The 24,897-nt window shown below is 36.5% G+C and overlaps 1 protein-coding gene across 2 annotated transcripts in view; it reads left to right on the top strand.

Moving 5' to 3' along the window:
• The first annotated feature begins 23,740 nt into the window (after positions 1-23,740).
• The window catches only part of LOC150106995 (alpha-tocopherol transfer protein-like), a 67,804-nt gene continuing 66,647 nt past the window's right edge, over positions 23,741-24,897 (top strand). For both annotated transcript variants that reach the window (XM_090392867.1, XM_090392869.1), the window contains exon 1: positions 23,741-23,884. In XM_090392867.1, coding sequence (XP_090248993.1) covers positions 23,827-23,884 — 58 coding nt within the window. In that variant the 5' untranslated portion in view covers positions 23,741-23,826. The remainder of the gene's footprint in view (positions 23,885-24,897) is intronic.

Consider the following 24,897-nt stretch of genomic DNA (forward strand, 5'->3'; position numbering starts at 1 on the left):
AATAGTGAACAAAGCGGGGAGGTCATTGTAAAGTTAAAATTATAAATAGAATTTAGTACATCACAAGGAGGAAAAAGAACGTTGTTCGTTTAATCCAAGTTTCACTTCCCTTCCGCAGAAAAACAACTCCAGAACTCGCAACACAAGACTCGTTTCGACTTACGTATTCTTTTGTTGTCTTACCATTCAACAGTGGCGCGAACAACAGTAGCAGAATAAAAAAAAAAAAAAATCGAATTCGCTTTCAGTTGTATGCTAAAATAATTAACCTAGATTACCACTGGTGTCTTGCACCTCCCATTCCCACCAGAGCAGGAATTCTAAATGGAGTTTGAAAGGAATAGTTTGTTCCCCCGTCATGAATCTTATGAGATAAATAAATATTTCTAATACAGAAACTAATGTTTAATTTAAAAAAATAGATATTTCTATTTTGGAAGTTTTTTCCCCACTTGGTTAGACTATAATAAATTTAGTTTAATCCTTTTTGTCCACCTTTACCAAGAGTTGCTTCAGTCCTGAAGATACTTCAGGCGCAAACTTTGTTTGCTTACACTTGGACAAAGGATTAAACTAGATTTATTATAGTCTAACCAAGTGAAAGAAAACTTCCAACATCTTTCTCTAAATCCAGAGTAATTTAATAATAAGTTGAGACACTTCTGGGCAACTCGTATAGGTAAATATGACTTCTCCATTGCTTCCACCTTGGTATCTATCACCACCTCTGGGTCTGGCTCCCACTGGCGAGACCTCAATAAAGTTCGAAGCCGGTCTGGTTAGTGGCCCTTCCCTTAATGCATAGCATTATACATGTCCGCAAGGAGATGAGCTTTGCATTATGGGAGATACTAAGACAAGGAGTGATGAGAGTTTGATCCACCTTTACTACGATCCAACTTTACTTTACCTCGGTCCTGAAGATACTTCAGGGATAAACTTTGTTTGTTTACACTTGGAAAAGGATTAAACTAAATTTATTATAGATATTTCTAATAGCACAAAATCAGTAATAATATTCAGTTCAATGACAAACAGGCCCCACTGGCTGATGCACCCAAGCCTCTCTTTAGATTCTTACACCTTCTTGAAGAAAATGGAATACACTCAGAAGAAAGCCTTGCTGCTTTGATGGTTGTCGAAATATGTCCAAAAAAATTCCTCCTAAAACGATCGGGCTTGGGGAAAAATTATGGGCAATTTTTCATTTAAATGTGAAAATTAATCCGTCAAATTAATTGATTGAAAATGGACGAATTAATTAAATATTTAGGTCCATAATAATGTTTGGCGTTGAAATTCGTTAAAGTAACTGTTTAGGTGTTTCTTCTCTTCTTCTTCTTCTTCTTCTTATTATTATTATTTATTTTTTATTATTATTATTATTATTATTATTATTATTATTATTATTATTATTATTATTATTATTATTATTTCTGCATTCATAGATCTCTTAAAGTGCAATTTTCTGGAGTTGAGATGGCTTATCTCTAGGAGGCTCAACTTTCCGAAATATTTCAGAATGAATTGCTCCTAACGCACGACAATGAAAACTGCTATTGGTTTCTTGCTGCAAAGTAGTTGACTTTCAATCGCCAGATCTCCATACTTGGCCAGTTGTTGATGCACTTTTTTTCTTCTACTATCCGCTGGTATTGACACATCAATAAACCACACGTGTTGTTCAACTACGGTGATATCCCGAATATTATGTTCAAGATGTTTATCTGTATATCTTTATTATTATTATTATCGTGTGATTTGCACAAACTAATCAGAGAATATTTCTATAATAATTTTATTCATCTCTCTCTCTCTCTCTCTCTCTCTCTCTCTCTCTCTCTCTCTCTCTCTCTTTGTGTGTGTGTGTGTGTGTGTGTGTGTGTGTGTGTGTGTGTGTGTGTGTGTGTGTGTGTGTGTGTGTGTGTGTGTGTGTGTGTGTGTGTGTGTGTGTGTGTGTGTGTGTGTGTGTGTGTGTGTGGTTGCAGCGTGAAGAACACGCGGCATTCAATAGGCCGTAGTTTCAAATGTACGGTGGCATGGATGTCTGTAGATGGTTGATTATTTTCAACACTTGATATAAGACCACTAGCACCGCCACCTCCACCACCCTACCTATAGAAGGCCTGGTCTTGATGTTATGTTTGATATCAGCAGCGGAAATTGCGAATTATATAACCTTACCTTACAAAACGGAACCATTGTTGAATAGACTTCCAACCATTTTTTCTTTCAATTTTCGAGTGTTTTTCAAAATCATATGTTTTTAAAAAATGAAGTTTTCCGGACTGAAACGAATGAACTATAGCCAAGGACTTAACTTTCGCCATGGTTCCAAAGAACCAAATTAATTAATTAAATGTTAAGAAGACAGACAGAGAGAGATCGCTGTGGTATTTGTTCTAAGGGAGATCTTAAGTTGTGCTTCCAGTAGAGACAATTGTGAACCTGCATAATACAAGATGAAGCCATCGCAATGTTTGCAAAATACGGAGCAGTCTGTCAAGTTCAAGCGAACAAGCAGCCATCGCTACAACCGCAATATGAAAGACAAATACCTAATATTTAGTTTCTCTTCTAAACGCCTGCTTTACTTTACATTTTCTTCTTCTTCTTTGTCTACGATCTCTTGTGTTTTTAAGCGTCGAGATTTTGTCAAAGAGATTTCCATGCCGTCTTGTCCAAGGCTTGTTATTTTTCTTCTTTCAATTCAATTTTCTTCTTTTCCAATTTTTCTTTAATTTCCTTTTTCCATCCTTTCCTGGGCCTGCCTATGTTTCTTTTTCCTATTTTCTGGCTTTCGTATACAGTTTTTGCTATTCTTCCTTCTTCCATTTGATTAAGATGTCCGAACCATCTTATTTGAACTTGTGTTATAAATTGGTTCAGAGGTGCAACTTGAAGGCTGTCTCTTATAGTTTGATTTCTTATTCCGTCTAGTATGATTTTTTGTGCCACTTTCCTAAGATATTTCATTTCAATTGTTTGTAGTTTATTTGTGTTTCAGACTCGCAACTGTATGTTAATGTTAGTACAAACACTGAACGGTACAATGCCATTTTGGTATTCTGGGTAACTTCTTTCTTATCTAGGAGTGAGCCTTTCATTGCATAGAATAGCTTTATTTCACTCGTTATCCTGTTGTTAATTTCTGTGTCTAGTCTACCATCTTCTTGTATATGTGATCCCAAGTATTTAAAGGAGTGGACTTGTTCCAGTTGATTGTTCTCTATTTTTATTACGTGTTTTGGTTGGTTTCTAGATATGATCATTGTTTTAGTTTTATTTATATTTAAGGTCATATTCCTTTTTTTTGTTTCTTCATACCAAATGCTGATGTTGTACTGCAAATCTTCAGCTGTATTTGCTAGAATGACTACATCATCTGCAAAGGTGCTGTGTGAAATCCTGGTTTCTTTCAGTTTCCTGTATCCTCGGTGGAACTTTTTTTCTTTTTTTTTTGTTTGGCATGCCTTTAAAATTTCATCCATTATTACTCTAATGAAAAGAAGAGGGCTGAGGATACAACCATGCCTCACTCCTACATTTGTTTCAGACTCTTTTGATCTATTATTACAGGTTCTTACATAACTTCTGTTACTTTTGTAGAGGCTTTGAATGGCTGCTATTAAGTTATCTCATATCTCGTTTTTCTTTAATGTTTGCCATATTAAGTTTCTGGGAACTCTGTCAAAGGCCTTTTCGAAATCTATAAAACATGCATGTAGTTCTTTTCCATATTCCAATGATTTCTCTGATATCTGTCTAAGACTGAAGATAAGATTTTGTGCGCTTCTATTTTTTCGAAAGCCATATTGCATTTCGCCCAGCGTATTCTCTATTTGGTTCCTAAGCCTCTCTTCTAAAATACGGGCATACAATTTTCCTGGAACGCTTAAAACTTTACATCTTATATACACGAAATTATGATAACGAGTATTTTGATAATTTCTTTAATTAAAATCATAGAAAAGATTTGTTTCCATTATTTGCCGTAGGTTTCTGTCTATTAAAAATATGGAATATAATGAAGAAAACAAACAAACAAACAATGATATGCATTTCATTTGGTGCATTCTATATGTGAGATCAGAAATAGTTCTAGAAAATAAAATAATAAAACAGATGACAGACTTTAATTATTCAGGCCGCATAGTAACATATCTAAAAGATAAAGATATAGATGAAAAAAAATAAAGAAATTTCAGAAAATCTGTGGAACAATTAAAAGGAAAGTGAATAAAAAAAAGAAAGAAAGAAAGAAAAACACGACCAACTTTAATTTTAGAAAGGAATGGCCACTCCCACTCTGTTATATGGTTCAGAAACATGGACGGTTAAAAAGAAAGATGAAAGTAAAATATAAGCTGCAGAAATTAGATTTTTAAGAGCAATTAAAGGATGCACAGAATTGGACAATATAAAAAATGAAGACATCTTCTGATGCTGCTAGATATTTACTAGCAACATCATTTACTTTTTGCTAGATATTTACTACGTAAATGAAAGAATCAAGGAATATGGAGAGAAATGGAAAGAGCACCTATTAGGATGGAAAGATATCGGCTACCAAAAGAGGTGGATAAATATAGACCAAACCAAAGGAGGAGAGAGAGAGAGATCCTTGATGAGAATAAGAAGAAAAAGATAAAGCTAATGCATAACTTTAAAAGTTATGCATTAGCTTTTCATCTCGTCATCTCATGATGTTTCGTTAATCAGTGCTACTAATCATCAGTACTGCTACTACTGCAAAGTTTTGACTGAATTGTCTTTGGCCAAAAATTGGAGTAGTAGCGTGATGTCTCACTAACAGGATCTTTATCATCCTTTAAGATATCTCTTTGTGTGATCGTATAACTTTCTAGAGGAAGGGAAACGGGTTGATGAGTTGAGAAAACAGATTACATTTTTCTAACAGGAAACATTCATTTTCAATGGAACGGGCTCTGAGCACTCAGCTCGTGCGTTCAGTATCAGTTTTTTTTTTCAATCATCAGACGTCATATCTGCCTGTTGTTCAGCAAATATTTTGAACAATAAATGGCAAGTCAACGGAAAAGAATTAAAATGCTATTGACCTCCAACTGGGACAAGCGCGAGGCAAGCGACAATAGGTCAAGTGCAATACACCTGCGGCGAAGGTGAATTATAATGCCCTGCCTGGTGATGTGACTCTCTCTCTCTCTCTCTCTCTCTCTCTCTCTCTCTCTCTCTCTCTCTCTCTCTCTCTCTCTCTCTCTGCTTATTTCCCCCAAGTTATTAGGGATTTGGTGGGAGGGGGATGATTGTGAATTTCTTTGCTGGGAGATGAGTGTTTCTAACATTCCTCCGGTTGTTAGACCACCGCTCTGCTTACCGGAGTCCTAAAGTTGCTTGAAAAAGTCTCAGGCTTCTTCTCAAGAGCAGGGTTTCCGTATCATATATTAAAAAAAAATAATAATAATAAATTAGCTCTCCTGCGGTACTAATATACTATCGTAATCCTGTGGCCTCCTCTCTTTGAGAGGGTTGCAACTGATTACTAGGGAGATATGAAGCAAGGTGGTTTCCTTCTTTGCCGTAAGCATTTATAACTGTAACATGTGTGTTCACGGGACCGGTTTGCCTGTTTTTAGGGATGAAAATCTCAAATTGAAAAACCCTCCACCTCCATATGAGTCCGGTTAGCTCACCTTTAGTCGAAAGAGACCAGATAAAGTTTGCTCACGTCATGGACGGGAATTGAACTCAGGTCTCTCCTACTAAAGGGATTCGTGTGTACTGCCCGAGCTACGGAGGCTGTAATATACTATGGGTTTACAAAATTTCTCATGTATATATGGCATCACATAAACATATATGTAAATAAGATCTTCTGTTGCGTCATCACCATATGAGATCGACTAGCTCACTTTCACAGCTGACAAACTAAACCTTTGTAAAGTTTCGTCGGATTCCTAGCTTCCAAGAGGGGATGCGAACCGAAATCTTCCCAACCAAATTGTTCGGCTATGACGCCTCAGCTACGGAGGTTTTACTTGTTTCATTTTCACGACTGATCCTGTATGTTTAATGGGCATATTAGCCCCGCCATCGATGCAAATTCAAACAGCTTAAATGCGCACTTCAGAAAAAAAAAATAAAAAATTCCATTGTCATTTGTATGCTTCTTCAATTTCAAGCATGTCAAAAATCCTTTTTTTTTAATTATTTATTTATTATGTATTTATTTATTTTTCTCGTTCTCCATCCATACTTAACACGGATAAATAACAAGGTTCATATCACCATGTCTTTTGATTCATCTGACTGAAAAGTATAAATCTCTGACATGTTTTTAAAAAGATGCAGATGAATCTCTTTGATCACCATAATGGTGTTTTGTTTCTAAATACTTTTTTAAATTTTGATGGAACCACAGCGCTATTAGAGAAACCTGTGCACAAACAACACTGTGGGCAGTCATCTTCATGCGTCAATCTAAATGCTGTCTAGGAAGAATGGTATTTGAGTTTCTTTCCTTTCAGCTCCAAAGAAGATATTGTATAAACATACCTTTGAGAAGAGGCTCTTCTTTAAATCAATCTTAGGTGGTATATGTTCCTCAGCATTAGTTAAATTCATACTGGGATCACCCGTTGATGGTGTGTGCTCTCCAAATGTCAGTAGCAGTCCCACTAACGTCGTTAGAAACTAGAAATCTACTGTACTGTATACTGTTTGCCCTTATCGATAAATAAATTTAATAAATATCACAGTAATATTAAAGCATTCACTACGCCGTAATAACTGGTAAGCACTCCCCCCCTCCAGCAACGACAGAGACTATCCCACCTACCCACACAGATAGTTTCGCCAGGTTATAAATGCCTGTGTGTTCTGATAAATCCTACAAGTTTTAAAGGGAACCCTACAATTCCACAGGAACACAGTTTAAGAATCACTCATGTAAAGTGATTTAAAAGTGATTAAAAGTTTCCACTTTCCAAAAGTATATTAATATCGCACATCTTCTCCGTAATTGAAGAGAAAGAAACCCAATGCGATCCTTCATACGTATATCCATTGAATTCACATAACGATGACTGCCTGTAGTTGCGTTCTTTGTTCGCAGATTTTCTGTAATAGTACTATGGGGCTTCTATCGGAACTGAAAAGGGGCATTCGAAAACCAAACAGCAACAAAATCAAAATATGCCAAACGATTTTTTTTTAACGGAAAGAGAATAATTTCAAATCTGTGAAAACAACAATGTGGTATATTTACGGGTAATAAAAATGAGTTCGATCTTAAAACGTTATTTTTGTTATCACCTCACATTGCAAACTGAAACAGTGCGCCCCCCTTTTAAATTGTAAAAAAGTGTTAACGATTGATCAACTATTCACCTTAAGATAGCTAATAGAAAAGACACTAGAGTGCAACCAAATTTGCTACATAAATTTCATAGACTTTCGTCAGGCATTTGATTCAATCGATAGAAGAGAACTATGGAAAACTATGGAAGATTTTGGAATTCCCAACAAAACCATAAGAGTAATAAAGAATCTGTATGAGAAATATGAAAGTGCAGTACGAATGGAGGACACCTTAACCAACTGGTTCCACACAGAGAGCGGAGTAAGACAGGGATGCAATCTGTCACCAGACCTGTTCAATCTTACACTGGAAGAATCAACCAATAAGGCCTTAAACAATGAAGACTCCGGAATCAAAATATATGGGAAAAATGTGACAAATTTAAAATTTGCAGACTACATTGCATTACTTGCAAGCACAGAATAAAATCTACAGCGAATTTCTGATAAAATAAAGGAGAAGTGTATAAAATCTGGATTAAACATAAATATAGACAAAACAAAAATTATGCAAATAGGAAAAAAAAAGCACCAATCTGAAAATTGAAATTGATAGTAAGAATCAAGAGCAGGTAGAAAACTTCACCTACCTTGGAGGAGTTATTGAGTACAATGGTGAAATTATAAAAGATATAAACAGACAAATCAGTCAGGCATCCTAAACTTTTGGATGACTTAATAAAATATGGAAGGCAAGAGACATCAAACAAGAAACAAAAGTAAGAATCTTGAAACAATGGGCCTCCCAATACTCCTCTATGGAAGTGAATGCTGGAATCTCAAAAAGGCTGAAGAGAAAAAATTATTAGTTACTGAAATGGGTTCGCTAAGAAGATTACTTGGAGTATCTCTGCTGGATCGACTAAGAAACTAAGACATAAGGAAACGACTAAAACAAGAAATAACAATAATAGACAAAATCCAAGAAAGAAGACTGTGATGGTTTGGCCATGTGACCAGAATGGGAACAGAAAGACTACCATCTAAAGCCCTGAATACAATGATGGAAGGTAAAAGATCCAAAGAACGGCCCAGAATTAGATGGATAGACAAAATAAAAGAGGACCTGAAAACCAAATCACAACAAGCGACACCAAACTGGACAGATTTGTTCGGACTCTCCCAGGACAGACAGAAGCGGAAAGAGTTCATTCGGCCTCATCATCATCATCCACATAGATGATGGAAGAGAGACGAAGATATTTAGATTTTGCAAAGGCCTTTGATAAATTGTCACATGACAAACCGGTAATTCAATTAAAACGGATGAGACTGATTTGTTCCAGTCCAGTGAATTAACAATCCAATGAATTAAAAGTAGGTTAGTTCACTGGTTTGGCAATTAGCTGTCTGAGAAGTATCAGCAAGTTGTGTATGGAGGAGCAGAGGTCCGAATGGTAATATGAAGTTGATTGCACATGATGCAAAATTGATTAGAACTATCAGGAGTAGAGCGAATGCCGTGGCTTTGCAAGAGGACTTGAACGCCCTGGCTAAATGGGGTAAATGAATGGGGATATCAATTCAGTGTTGCAAAGTGTAAGATTTTGAAATTTTAGAACCAGAGATGGAATGTACAGTACACAATCAGTGGAAATATCTTGGAAGAGGTAGAGGAGATGAGAAATCTTGGAATGATTATGGACAAGAACCTCAAATTTCGGGGACATGTTGCTAAAATCGTGAGAAGATCACAGCGGATAATGGGAATGCTGTAGAGGGCACCGACTTGCAGAAGTAAGGATGTTATGGTTCCTTTGGATAAGGCTTTAATAAAGCCACATATGGATTACTGTGCACAAATTTGGTCACCTGGTTTTCAAAAAGATGAAAATGCATTGGAAAAGGTCCAGAGACAATTGACTAAGGTAGTTTCTGGTCTCTGAAATGTTGGGAACGAAAACAGACTGAGAAACTGCAATTTGCAGAAATCGGTGGATATGAGGAGGAGAGGAATGATTGAAATATATAAGCTATTAAGAGGGTATTACCAGATTAATGTCGGAAAGGTTTTGCATAGAATGGGTGAAGATGGGGAGGTGGGGACAATTGGTCACCCGTGGAAGAAGCTGTATAAGGAGAGTGTTGTGAGGAGTAGGTTTTTGCATGTACAGTAGTGAGTGATCAGAATGCATCGTCCGAGTGTGTGGTGAGCATGGAGACAGTGAACATATTTAAGGCGCTGTATGATAGTATGATAGGCGCTGATAGGCGCTGTACTGTATGATAGGCGCTGTACATATTTAAGGCGTGTATAACAGTGTGACCTCCTGTGATAAGTCTTTGACTCCATGATGGGTTTAATAATAATAAAAAAATATCACATAACGCCTTTTTGTTCCCCTATATCGCTTAATATTATATATGATCTTAATGTTATCTCTTAATACTGCATTGTACATATCAATTTGTGAGGAATAATTAATTTTTATTTATTATTATTATTATTATTATTATTATTATTATTATTATTATTATTATTATTATTATTATTATTATTATTAAGGAAGGAAGGCTTGCTTTCGAATCTAGTCGGCGACTAGAGGAATATTTTTTAAACCTGTTCTCGACCTGCTCCCGAGATAGTCGATCTCTGGCACGGACGATCAGTTTTTTTTTTCTCCCTGAAATTCTGGGTTTTCGTCCCGTAAGCTCAAGAAAATCGGCCATCGAACTCACAGTATTTTCAGACATTAAAAATATTGTGTTAAGGTTAGGGACCAAGAGATGGCGACACTTGTTGAGCCGATCTTCACTGTGGGCTGCTTAATTAGTGATATCCTTAGACCAGCTATCTCTGATTGGCTGCCAGTGGAGAATGAACTGCCCACTCAGTCTCCAAAAGTTAGATATGGCTAAAATGGTCCATTTTGATAAGGTTTCACTGGTCTGACAGCTGTTTCAAAGTGGTTGGTTTTCGTCAGAGAGGCAAAACCCTCTTTCAATATTAAGGAACTTGAAACGTCGGAGATGTTTCATGGGGTGATGTGGAAGTTTTGGTGGATGTAGGAATCTTGAGATTTTATGTAAAGATAAAAAAGTCACTTTTATGTTATACCCGCGCAACAACGCAGCCACTTTGTTTGTTTCATTCTTGATCTAAGGCAGCATAATTGCATTCTTGAAATATTCTTTAATTAAGGGAGTTGCAAGAGAATGTATTAAGAATTTTTCTGACCGTCTTGGATTCATAACCATTGAGTGAGAGGTTGTGTTTTAGGTAGTGCAGTTCTTCATTCCTTTTAACTAACGTGCTTGATATATTGTATCTGCTGTCTCGTAAAGTTTTCATAATGCTTATCTTTTGTAATGGATGATGGTGTGAAGAGGCATTTAAAAATCTTTCCGTGGTGATTGGTTTTCTGTATATGGAAAAGGCTAACCATTTTTTAGTTTTATTTTCTTCGACAAGAATATCAAGAAACGGTAATTTTTTGAGCAGTTCTAGTTCAAGAGTGAATTTTATTTTGGGACGTAAGTTTCAGATATTCTCCTAAAGTAATTAACTTATCCACTGTTCTTGACCAAATAACGAAAATATCATCGATGGAATGTATTGCATTCCATCGAAGAGGTTGCCTAAGGCTGAAAGGGGGAAAAAAACCAAGGCAAGTCTTTTTTGTTGCCAATATTTGTCCTGAAATATGAAAAAAAGTGTTTTCCATACAGTGTTTGAATAACCTCACAGAGTCCGGTGGGAAACGGTTTATAAGCAGATCCATGGTGCCATTTCTAGGTATATTAAGGGAAGAGACTGACTACATATAAGCTTGCTAAGATGTCTGAAAGTTCTATATTTATATCCTTTACCTTTTCAACAAAATATAAATTATTTTTTACAAATGACTCTGTTTTTTGCTATGTGTGGTGATATCAGGTTTGACAGATATCTTGCTGAGTTTGAAGTCAGAGAATCTCTTCCATCTACAATTGGCCATAACAGAATATTCGTTTTGTGTATTTTTGGTGCACCATAAATTCTTGGGACTAATGGATGTTTTGATGACAAACATTTTTTTAATTCTTCTGGCCAATTCATCAACATTTTGATAAAGTCATTGCTTTTGTTATGTGTGCGCCATGTGGGATTCCAGTCTAAGAATGAATACTCGTAGGTATTGAAATCTTTTAATAGGGTGTTCATTTTTCTTCCATGTGCAACTGAATTCATAACCACTGTTGTATTTCCTTAGTTTGCCTTCACTATTACTTTGTTTTTATCTCAGTTTAATTCTTTAAGGACTACTAACTCTGATTTTGGAATGTTTCTATATGGTAGTTTAGATTTTGGCCATAAGGCTGAAGTTTGTATGTATATGATATCTCGATAACCTCTAGGAAGATTGCAAATTCCTTTTTCAATTTGCCCTGTGATGTCTACTTTTGGAATATTCTGTGGAGATAAGGCAATATTAAAACAGCCAATTAGGAGATTTTTTCCGTGCTAGAAAGCTAATTCACAATGTTCACTAAACGTGTCTTGATCTATCTTTGAAATCTTTCATCATCTTTGAAAGAAATTAACTCACCCACTGTTCCTCACTAAATAACGAAAATATCACGCTTCCTTACATCAAGAATATCACAGACAAAGTTGCTCCGCCAGTACAACGTAATAGTGCCTTTTTTTACCTTTACAAAAAATCTCAAGATTCGTGCATCCACTAAAACCTCCACATCACCTCGTCTTTTATGTGTCAAAACAGGAAGATCAGGAGAGATCCGCATGTCCGGACACATAAAAGACGTCGAAAAAAGAAGAGAGCATAAGTCATCATCATCATCATCATCAAATTCCTGCCATGTACCCTCAAGGGGTGTACAGGATATGACAGTACTACATGAAAAAATTACATCATTACTAACTTCCTATCTACAATTTTCCTCCAAATCAGTCTGTTACTTGTCAAGACTCCAACATTATCAGATCTTATATTTCTATCGTCTAAGGCACTTTGTACCGTATCAATCCACCTATATCTTGGTCTTCCTCTGGGTCGTTTTGCTGCCAACCTGGCAGAGAACACTTGTTTTGCTAATCTTTCCTCTCCCATTCTATTTAAGTGACCATACCATCTGAGATTAGCTCTGCTAACGCATTCCTGGATGCTGACAATGTCAAGTTCTTTCCTAATATCCTCATTTTTAATATGATATTGCCATTGATGCCATCTGTTCACGCCTCTAATCTTTCTCAGGACTCTCATATCTGCGGTCTCTAGTCTTTGGTCAAGTGTTTTACTTCTGACCCAGCTCTCAGATCCATAAGTTAAAATTGGTTTGAACACAGTCTTGTATACAGCTAATTTAGTGTTCCGACTAATTTCTTTCTTATTCCATATGAATTTATTCAATTGACTTCCCACGATACCAGCTTTGCTGAATCTGTTGTCTATTTCTATATTTAGTTTACCATCTTCAGTAAAAATTGTGCCTAAGTAGCTGAAATGTTTTACTTGTTCCACAGGTTCTCCATTCACAACACAGTTGACATTTTCAATGATTCTGCCTATTTTCATTGTCTTTGTCTTTTTATTGCTGACCTTCATACCATATCTATTACAACAGCTATTCAATTTAGTCAGAGAATCTTGCAGACTTGTAGCGGATTTATTTAGAAGTATAACATCATCCGCATAAAGCAAAGAGCTCACATTAACATCTCCAATTTTGATATCAGGTTTAATACCACACTCCTTCATAATGTGATCCATATAGATAATGAATAACAGAGGGGATAATGTGCATCCTTGTCTCACACCAGATTTAACATTAAACCATCTTCCTGTACTTCCTTCAATTCTAACTGCTGACTCACAACTCAAATAAAGACTAAGTATTGCTTGATATAATGCCCCATTGACACCATATAACTGCAGCGTATTGAATAGCTTCTCTCTTGGCACCTTGTCATATGCCTTTTCCAAATCAACAAAACTTAAATACAGATCTTTGTTATATTCCCATGCTTTCTCGACTATTTGTCGTAAAGTGAAGATCTGATCCTGACAGCCTCTATTTGGCCTGAATCCAGCTTGTTCTTCACCAAGCTTTTCTTCCACAATTCTTCTCAACCGTTTCTCAAGTATACTTGCATAGATCTTGCCAGGAACACTCAGTAGGGAAATACCTCTGTAATTCTCACATTCAGTTTTATTTCCCTTTTTATATATAGGTACTATGAGAGCTCTACTCCAATCATCGGGAATTCGTCCCTCTGTCCAGGCTTTCTGAACTATGCAGTGCAGCCACTGTAAGACTCTTATACCACCATACTTCAGCATTTCTGGTCGAATATCATCTACTCCTGCTGCCTTTCCACATTTCAAGCCTTTGATGGCTTTTTCTACTTCAAGTATGGATATGTATTCCTGACTGCATGCCTGGTCAGTGTTTTTTATCACTGTGCTGTCATCACTGCTTGTTTCATTTAGCAGTTTTTCAAAGTAATTACTCCATACTTCAAGGATATCTTTTTCTCCTGTTTTCATTTCACCTTTATCATCTCTAATTCCTTTTACAGCACTCTTTCCTCCATTCCTAAGCTTCTTCAACAACCTCCAGAATATTTTACCACCTTCTTGATATTTATTTTCTATATTCTTGCCAAAGTCCTCCCATGACTTTTGTTTAGCTAGTTTTACACACTGTTTAGCTTTCTTACATTTGTCTCTGTATTCTGTAAGAGTAAAAGCTGACTTATTTGCCAGGAACTTTTGATATGCTTTCTTCTTTTCCTTCACTACCTCTTTAACTTCCTGTGTCCACCAGGGAGTTCTAATTTTTTTATCCTTGCACACAACCTCACCACATGCCTCTCTGGCAGAATCAATCAATGTTTCCTTCAGAGTTTGCCACTGAATCTCCAAGGTTTGATTCCTGTTCTCAAACTCTTTCATTTTCTTTTCAATAATATTTCTGTATTTTAGTCTACAGTTCACATCTGAGAGCTGCTCAACTTTTATTCGCTTTAAAACTTTCTTACATGTTATTCTTTTCAATATGAAATTCAATTTAATCCTGCTCAAGACTAAATAGTGATCACTTCCAATTTCAAATCCTCTGTACACTCTGGTGTCCTGCACCAGGGAGAAAACATCACTATCAACAATAACATAGTCAATGAGACTTTTCTTATTCCTAGCCTCTTCTCTCCATGTGAATTTGTGCACATTTTTATGTTGGAACATGGTGTTAGTAATAACCAGTCCATGTCCTGAGCAGAAATCCAACAGATATTTGCCATTATTATTAGCTTTGCTCTTTTCTCCAAATTTTCCCAAAACATTTTTGTATGTCTCACAATCATTTCCTACTCTACTATTTAGATCCCCAACAAGGACCAACTTTTCATTTTTCATTGTGTCAGTTGCTTTTTCTAAAGCCTCAAAAAATTCCTCCACTTCTACCTTAGTAGAACCTTCTGTGGGACCATAGGCACAAATAAGTCTCATTGTCCAGTTCCCCATTCTCATATTTGCCCACATTACTCTACTTGAGACTGACTGCCATTCAAGAAGATTAGCCTCGTATTTTGTGTTGAATACTATGGCTACTCCTTCTTTTCCTTGGTTGTCATTGCCTGAATATAACATTTTGTATTTATTGCTCAGAAAGATCTCACCAGTTTTGATCTTTTTTGTTTCAGTCACCCCTATTATGTCGATCTGGTACTTATCTAATTCCTCAGCTAGCTCCATTTCTTTGCCATTCAGGCTTCTTACGTTGATAGTACCGATCTTTAACTCTGGTGATGTTGAGTTGGGGTTTGTTTTCAGATTTGTTCCAGTAGCTGACTTTTCGCTGTTCGCCCCCCCCCCCCACCCCCCCCCCCCCCCACCCCCCCCCCCCCCCACCCCCCCCCCCCCCCACCCCCCCCCCCCCCCACCCCCCCCCCCCCCCACCCCCCCCCCCCCCCACCCCCCCCCCCCCCCACCCCCCCCCCCCCCCACCCCCCCCCCCCCCCACCCCCCCCCCCCCCCACCCCCCCCCCCCCCCACCCCCCCCCCCCCCCACCCCCCCCCCCCCCCACCCCCCCCCCCCCCCACCCCCCCCCCCCCCCACCCCCCCCCCCCCCCACCCCCCCCCCCCCCCACCCCCCCCCCCCCCCACCCCCCCCCCCCCCCACCCCCCCCCCCCCCCACCCCCCCCCCCCCCCACCCCCCCCCCCCCCCACCCCCCCCCCCCCCCACCCCCCCCCCCCCCCACCCCCCCCCCCCCCCACCCCCCCCCCCCCCCACCCCCCCCCCCCCCCACCCCCCCCCCCCCCCACCCCCCCCCCCCCCCACCCCCCCCCCCCCCCACCCCCCCCCATGTCAATGGGACATTATATCATGCAATGCATAGTCTATTTAAGCTGTAAGTTAGCAGACATGGGGATACATGAAGATGGTTTGAGGTAAAATTAAGCATGTGACAAGGGTGCACATTATCTCCACTTTTATTCATTATCTATATGAATCACATTATCAAGGAAAGAAGTATTAAATTTGATATCAAATTTGTGTATGTTAATCTTAGTTCTTTACTTTATGCAGAAGATGTTATACTTCTGAATAAATCCAATGCAAGTCAGCAAGATTCCCTGACTAAATTGAATAACTGTTGTAATAAATTGGGCATGAAAATCAGCAATAACAAAACAAAGATAAAGAAAATAGGCAGAAGCATTGAAAATATGAACTGCATTGTGAATGGAGAACCTATAGAACAAGTAAAACACTTCAGTTACTTAGGCACGATTTTTAGTGAAGATGGTAATTTTAAATATGGAAATAGACAACAAAATCAACAAAGCTGATATGGTAGGAAGTCAACTGAATAAATTTATATGGAATAAGAGAGAAATTAGTCAAAACCCTGCATACAACACATTGTTCAAACCAAGTTTAAGTTATGGATATGAGAGATGGGTTAGAAATAAAACACTTGACCAGCGACTAGAGACTACAGATATGAGAGTCCTGAGAAAGATTAGGCATGAATAGATGGCATCAATGGCAATATCATATTAAAAACAAGGATATCAGGAAAGAACTTGTCACTGTTAGCACACAGGAATGTATTAGCTTTAATACATTCCAGTAAAAAGTGCCTTAGAAGATAGAAATATAAGATCTGATGATGTTGGAGTCTTGACAGGTATCAGATTGGTTTGGAGGAAAATTGTAGATAAGAAGTTAGCAATGATGTAAGTTTTTCATGTAGTACTATCATATCCTGTACACCCCTTGAGGATACACGTCAGGAATTCGATGATGATGAAAAATATACATCTTTATATTTGGAACGGTGTTGGTAATACTTTTATCAGTAACAAAAATCTAGAAGATGCTTACCATTATTAGCTTTCCACATCCCTTCTTTTCCACTTTGCAGACACACTTTTGCTGTGTTTTGATATCCATGGAGTCTGTCCCATAAGAACTTTTTTTTTGTCTGCAACATCTGCCAGAAGTAAAGAAGTTCAAGATATCCAATTTTGATATCAAGTTCAATGCCACTTGCCTTCATAATGTGATCCATGTAGATGATATTAGTAAGCATAGTGTGAATCTTCATTTTATACCTGATTTTATATCAGCCATGTTCCTGTGCATTCTTCAATTCTGACTAACAGGTTCTTGTTTACAACTTAAGTACATGCGATATGTTGCTATGTATAACATCACATATGCATCATATAAATGCAGTGTTTTGAAAGACTTTTCACTTGGCAGCTTGCCACATGCATCTTTTTTCCAATCTGCAAACGTAGATTGGTGTTACATTCCCATAATCTTATTGACTTTATAATAATAATATAATTATTGTACTAGCATCTCCACACATGGCACTAATGTGCTATAGTTCTTGTAGTTTTTCGTGTGTGGATTAGATATTTAAAAAAAAAAAAATCTCCATGGAGTCTGAACACTCATCACAGAAGGCATATATCTTTTGTACCTCATCATCCTTTCAGGGATTTAGGCCCAGTTGTCTATACCAATCGGTCCACCTTTTCTTTGGTTGTCCTTGACTTCTGTTTCATCTAACTAGCTTTTATTGTATCTTTTATTGGGTTGTCTTGAACTGTACATTCTTTCCGTATGTTGTTGTTATTATTATTGCTGCACACCTATGTGGAGTCAGCAGACTTGTTGTGGAAGGTTCATTCAACTGGCAACATATTTATCCTATTGAGTCATAAAATTCTTAACACTCCTTGCATTCACAACATGTTCAGATAATGTAACTAGACATTTTATAAAAACTTCTGGTTGACAAATGATACTTTCAAAAAACGATTTAATACATGTAAAAGAAATTTGAATTTATTAACAACTTATGTATATGGTAGGGAGAGAGAGAGTAAGTTCAGAGAACATATTTCAATAGTTTGAAGAATAGCTCAATATATTATGTGAATGTTGAAAAGACAAGTAAAGTTAGGGAGGTTATTGTCCCTCTTTATAAGTCTATGGTTTGGCCACATCTTGACTGCTGTGCTGTGTATAGATTTCATCACCTGGATTTCTTGGGAATCAAAGGGTGGTGGAGAGGATTCAGAAATGAGTGACCAAGCTGGTGACATGTCTGCAGAATACTGCATATGAGGAGAGGTCAAAGGTGTGCGAGTTGCAAAGTTCATAGGTAGAAAAGAGGGGGACATAATAAAAACTCATAAGATATTAAAGGGGTTCTATAAGATTGGCACAAAGGAAAGTTTTCAATTTTTGACGAATATATATAGAGGGAGAACATGTAACATATTTATCTGATTACAGTGAACTCTGTCCAGTATCAATGGCATGAAAAGCAAGGCCAGAACTTTGATTCTAGAAATCTTATGTTAGCAGAATAGACTGTCCCCCCCAAATTAGAAAAGTTGACATGAACAGAAGGATACTTGGTAGACACCAGGTAAGGATAGTAGAGGCAGTTTATCTTTATTAGATGGTAGGAAAGAAGATAACTTCCATGCTAATTTGAAAGTAGTGTACAGAGTATTTGCAGAAAATCCTTGTATGTTCAGAAATCCATTTAAGGTAATGTTCTGGTAACGTGTTCCATTTACTCTCAATTTTCCAAGTAAAAAATCTCTCGCACCCTTCTTCACCACACTCTTATATAACTTCCAGGTATGGAAGTTATATAAGAGTGTGGTGTTCTCTTTTTATAATCCCCTGTGCATTAATCCAATAAAATTCCTTCACTAACTTGCATATCTCTATCATATCACCTCTTATCTACTAAACACTGTCATTTACATTCCTTTAACCTTTCTCCATAGACTATGAAAACTAGGTCACCAAATATGAGCACAGTAGTCCAGGGTAGTCCAGGTCTGACTAGTAGTGTACTCTATCATAGCAGCTGTACGATGTGCAGTTTTTGCAATCCTTTGCAATATGCCTTCTAAATTTTGCTGTGCTGCAGCTAAATTTAGAAGGCATATTACTGTATTAATATTAAAATTACAACTCCCTCATTTGTCCAAGCTAAAAGTCTATCTATTACAGTCTTCTTGAATGGAATTAACATCAGTTGTACTCCTAATAATTCTCCTCAATTTTGTGTCATAAGCAAAAAGACTGAAGATCCTCAGTCCATATGAAATATCATCAAATAAGTTATACAGCAAAGACCAAAGAACAGAACCCTGGAGCATGCCACTAGTTACCTTTTCTTTTTTTGAGACATTGCTCGAATCATACACCTTGCTTATATCATTCAGCAAGCCAGTTACCAATCCATCTAATCAGTATACTCTCCATTCCCATCCTCTCTAGCTTGTACACCAACCTTTCATTAGATAATCTATCAAATGCTTTTGCATTTGATAGATTATCTAATGAAAGGTTGATCTAATCTAAGGAATGATTATCTAATGTCCAAGAATATCGCTGCATATGAATCTCCTTTATTCAATGCACTCGTTATCTTATCACAAAATGCAAGTAAATCACTAAAACAAGCTCTACCCTTTACAAACCCATGCTGACTATTATAAAAAAATCATATATCCATCAATCCAATCATGTATTTTACTCCTAACAAATACTAATACCTTGACTGCAACTGCAGATATATAGATTGGTCTATAATTGGAAACTTCTATCTTAGAACTATGCTTGTGGAGTGGTACTATTTTGCCTTTTTACACTCCTTAGTAACCTTACTCACTTCAAGACTCATTAAATAACTAGGTCAAGGGCATTGCTAGCTATTTTTCACACTTTAAAAATATGTGGTGATATGTCATCCATTCCCGCGCTGTCTTATTAGTATCAAATCCAATGAACATCTGATATACTTTTGATGCTCTGATTTTTCCCTAATACTTGCTTGTGTTCTACATGTGGCACCAGTATGATATACACTGAAGTGATCATTAAATAATTCTACTATATCTTTTGTTACTCTGCTACCATAATCCACCAGTGTCAACTGCCATAATAATTCTTCCTCTTGCTTGCCATATAGTGGAAGAATTCTCTTGAATTATCTTTGGTCTGACTGTTTAGTCTTCTCTCATACCTCACATTTTCTTTCATTTCTGCACAGCTCATCAAACTCAACTTATGGAAGCTAGTTGGCTGCAGAAATGCTTATAATCACCCACCTTATAATTCCACATCTTTTTTTTGGCAGTAATCTTTTATTGTTTCACCATTCTGAAACAAGCACCTCATGATCACCTAACCAGCAGCAACAGTGTTAATACCTCATTAACAACCATTTTGTAAGGATATCATCAAACCCAGCACTCTAAAACTTCAAGTTACTTCCATCACATGCTGCTTAAGATATTTATCCCTCAGAAATTCAACAGAGTCACTCTCCATGTTTCCATATGCTCTGTTCCTTCCATTCCTGTAATTAAAATCTGCCATTAGGATCCTTCTTTTTACATGCCCAACATTTTACATTCAGTACTCTACATTCCCTGGCCTATAGCAACATCTTATTAGATGTGCTATTCTGTTAATTTCATCTTTATGCCACATCAATTCAAAACCTTCTACATTTACTACCATTTTCAACTTCAACTCTTTGTAGGCACCTTCTTATCCTTCTGGAAAATTGTGTATCCTTACATTTCTAGAGTATGTCATCTTCAGACAACCAAGTGTCAATGCAACAAACTCAACTTTCTTATTTCTAACACTACTTATATTGTTATACAAATGTAACAATCTCTTCAATCCCACCAACATCATCATTCCCTGCTCTACTCTCCTTTAACTTAGTCTGACAGTCTTGACTCTGAATGCCATTCATACCCATCTCATCCATGACATTATTCATTCCACTTTGTCCCACCATAATCAAATTTTCATCCTTGTATTCATCTGTTGTTCTGCAGCATGCTTCACCATGCGATCCTCCTTCACAATCTCCTTTTGATCATTAGCTATACTAACTTCTTGATTCTATGCCTTCTCAGCAAACAATAGTTTCTCTAGTGCTTAACACCAAGCCTATTCAAATGCAATCCATTAGCATTAAATCATTCCAGCTTCCCTTCAAATTCACTCCATAGATTCCCAAACTGAAAATCCTTTCCCTCATGCAACTCAGCCATCTTGCCATTCATTATCTCTGCTCTTTCTTTCCCTGTAAAGTATGTTATTTATTTCACTATTTCACCAGGAAAACATGTTTTCTGTATTTGTTATTCACTACACCTCTAATGATGGAATCCCCATACAGTGCTATACAATTATCTTTTGTCTCTTTCTTCATAGTACTCTTTCCTCCTCATTCACACCAGTCAGCCTCTTTAGATGTTCAGTCTCATCTTCCAGATGCATCATTTCACTCTTCATTTTCATGTTTTCATCAACTCTTGCCTAAGCTCTTCCACTCCATTCCCTTTATCATTACTAACATTCCATCCAATTTCTGATTATTACCAGTAGTGCTAGTGCGTATTTCGAAATGCTCCAACCCAGTGGTCGGCAACCTTTTTAATATGAAGGGCACAATACTGCGGGCGCCATGACGCTTGCGGCCGCTGTATTGCTGACTCCTCCTGATTTAAATAATTTTGTAAGAAATAGCCACACTATTATTGCATAATAAACAAATACATTTGCAATTAAGATGTAAGCGCCTTGCTTTGAAATAAAGCAAGGCACTTGCATCTGATCTGGCAGATACGTGCTAATTGTTAACATGAATATTCTTTTTGTATTCATTTTTTATTTTTATTTTTTTATGGTATTTTATATTCATTCATATGTGACAAATATGTTGTAAAAGCGAGGTAAATAAAATAATGTTAAAATTTGAAATCTCATATTTCTTAAAAACAACTAATCATAGAATTTCTAAGCCTGAAATGTGAGAAAAAATGCCTGTCATGAGCCCTCTGTAATTTTCAAATTTTATATTGCATTCTTCATATTAAGAAGATTGCTGACCTCTGCAAGATGTGATTTACATTTATGGAAAATACTAAGGAAAGAGGTCTGGAGCTTGCTTCACCTTTACTACTGGATGTCCATAAGGTACTACTTATGCTTGCATCTGTCGAAACTTTTAGTTTCTATATATTCATCACGAAACTCTTGTAGTTTTTATATTCAGCTATGAAATAATGTTGGATTCAATATTCACTTTATTTGTACCATCATGTATTATATTTGCAGTGTTTTTTCTTTATGTTTTCTTGCATTTTAGCACATACTAGTAATGAATGTATCTCTCAGATATACTGCGATCTACGCCGCAAAATTACTGCTACGAGCTCCAAAGCAGTTTACAATAATTTCTCTGAGGGTGCAATAAAAATTCACTGTGGGCACTGCGTTGCCAACCTCTGCTCTAATCTATCATTATGCTTCTCACATTCATTAATACTTCTTTTCATTCACCCTTTTTCGCATTTCTTTCTCTGCATTGGGGGGGGGGATTCAATTTAGGCATTTTATGAATTTTTGACATACCAAGCCTAAAAGGCTACCATCACTGGTTTAGGAGGTTTGAAATTTTGATCTCATTGTGAGGTTTTGTGTACAATATAGCACATCTGAGGTATTTGAAGCAGTTAATTTGTTCTAAAATTTTATTTTAAATCCTGATAATTGGGATTTTATTTTTGACTGGAGATGGTTCTTTAAATGCCGTGATTTTTGTTTTGCATTCCTTTTTTTTTTTAATAATTACATTTAAATAACATATCGATCTCTTGAGTTCATTTCTTGCTATGATTTAGCATAAATTATAGCGCAGTTGGAAGAACAGCAGAACATTATGCTGTTCGATTAGAAAAGACCTGAATTCGATTCTTGTTGTGACAAGGGGAATCTATATGGGTTTTTTTCAGTTTAAGGTCTCTCTCTCTCCTACCAACCTGGCAAAGAAGACTTGTTTTGCTAATCTTTCCTCTCCCATTGTGTTTAAGTCACCATACCACCTGTCAATAGCTCTACTAACACATTCCTCAATGCTAACAATGGTGAGTTCTTCATCTCCATCTCCATTTTTAGTGTCATATTGCCATTGATGCTCTGTTCACTCCATTAATCTTTCTCAAAATTCTCATATCAGAGGTTTCTAATCTTGGATAAAGTGTTTTATTTCTAAACCCAGGTCTCAGATCCATAAGTTAAACTTCGCTAATTGTTTTGTTAAAGTTTTGACTAATTTTTCTCTTATTCCATATAAATTTATTCAGTTGACTTTCTACCATACCAGCTTTGTTGTCTATTTCCATATTTAATTGACCATCTTCACTGAAAATCATGCCTAAGTAGCTGTAGTGTTTTACTTGTTTTATAGGTTCTCTATTCACAATGTAGTTGATATTTTCAATGTTTCTGCCTATTTTCATTATCTTTGTTTTGTTATTGCTGATTTTCATACCAAATTTATTACAACAGTTATTCCATTTAGTCAGGGAATCTTTTAGAACTTGTACTGCATTTATTCAGAAGTATAACACCATCTGCATGAAGTAAAGAGCTAAGATTAACATCACTAATTTTGATATCAGATTTAATACCACTTTCTTTTATAATGTGATCCATATAAATAATGAATAATAGTGGAGATAATGTGCATCCTTGTCATACACCTGATTTTACCTCAAATTATTCTCCTGTACCTCCTTTAATGTTAACTGCTGACTTATTTACAGCTTAAATGGAGACTATGTATTGCTTGATATAATGTCCCATTTACACCATATAACTAGCATTTTGAAGAGCTTTCCTCTTGGCACCTTATCATATGCCTTTTCCAGATTATTATTATTACTTGTTGTACTGTAAAATTGTATATAAATCACGAAAAAAAAACACTATGCACTTAGTTGATTTAATTCTTTCTCTCATAATATAGCTTCAAGCTAATGTTGTGCATCAAGTAACTGAGGATAAGATTATTACTGCTATGGCCACAACTCCTACAATTCAAGACAATGAAAGAAATATAATTACAGCATTTCAGCAAGCATCACTTAGTCCTGAATTGATTAAGAAAGCAGAAGAAGAATTAATGGAGAAACCATGCTGGAGAGATAGAGATATTCAAGCTCTAAGAGATATGGTTATTGGTAAGCAAAAGTTTTGTTAGTTTGTTATACAAGGAAATATAATTTCAGAATATAAATATCCTCTCATAAACAACACATTAATTGCTTGCTTTTCCATGTTTTAAGAATATTCCTGCACTGGTTAAGTCATGGGTAAACAGTACTGAATTTAGAATTCAGGAAACCCTGGAATTTTTTTTTTTTTTTTTTTTTTTTTTTTTTTTTTTTTTTTTTTTTGCCATTGATCCCTAATTATAAAAAAAAAAAAAAAAAAAAATGTAAATGTAAATGATTATTATTTTTACTAAATGAAAACAGGCAAAATAGCATGCTTTCATTTAGGAGTGTCCCTTTTTAATGTCATTGGCTTGTTACTCAAGAATTCTTAGGGCATTACAGATGCATTATAGAGACAAATATATAGAGAGTAATAGAGCAGCGTTTCCCAGGTTTTTCCTATTACGGAACACTTTACAAAATCCTGAAATTTTCACTGAACACATTGGTTATTTTGTAATCTATTAATTAATTATTAATACATTACAATATTAATAATTGATTATGGCATAGTCATAAAGAGTATTAGTACACTTACATATATGGTGTTGATGTTAACAAATATAAAATTACATTTAAATCGGTTATCAATCACTGGGCTAATGAAATCTTGTAGCATATTGTAGTTTCCTCAGGCCAACATCATTAAATTAATTTGTGCTGATTTTTATTGACATATCCCATTCTGATCACCAGAAATTTATAATATTATAAGTACTTACGAGTGAATGCAGACTTTTTCTTCTGTGTGCTGGTAGTTTTCCCTTCTTTTTGTACATCCTGGAGATCGCTTTGTAGACTGGAGGTGGATGAATCGCTATCTTTTGCATCACAAACACCTTCAATAAGAGATTTCTTAATGCCGAAATTAATCAAAGTCCTTTGTCTCTTATTCATATTAAAATTTAAATCTGTAGGCCTGTTACTTTTAAAAAAAATCATGGCACTACGGTTTCGAAACAAGCACGTTCACCCTA

The sequence above is a fragment of the Typopeltis vanoorti genome, chromosome 5 (genome assembly GCF_054136105.1).
Source record: "Typopeltis vanoorti isolate ZY-2024b chromosome 5, IOZ_Tvanoo_1.0, whole genome shotgun sequence".
Classification (NCBI taxonomy): domain Eukaryota; kingdom Metazoa; phylum Arthropoda; class Arachnida; order Uropygi; family Thelyphonidae; genus Typopeltis; species Typopeltis vanoorti.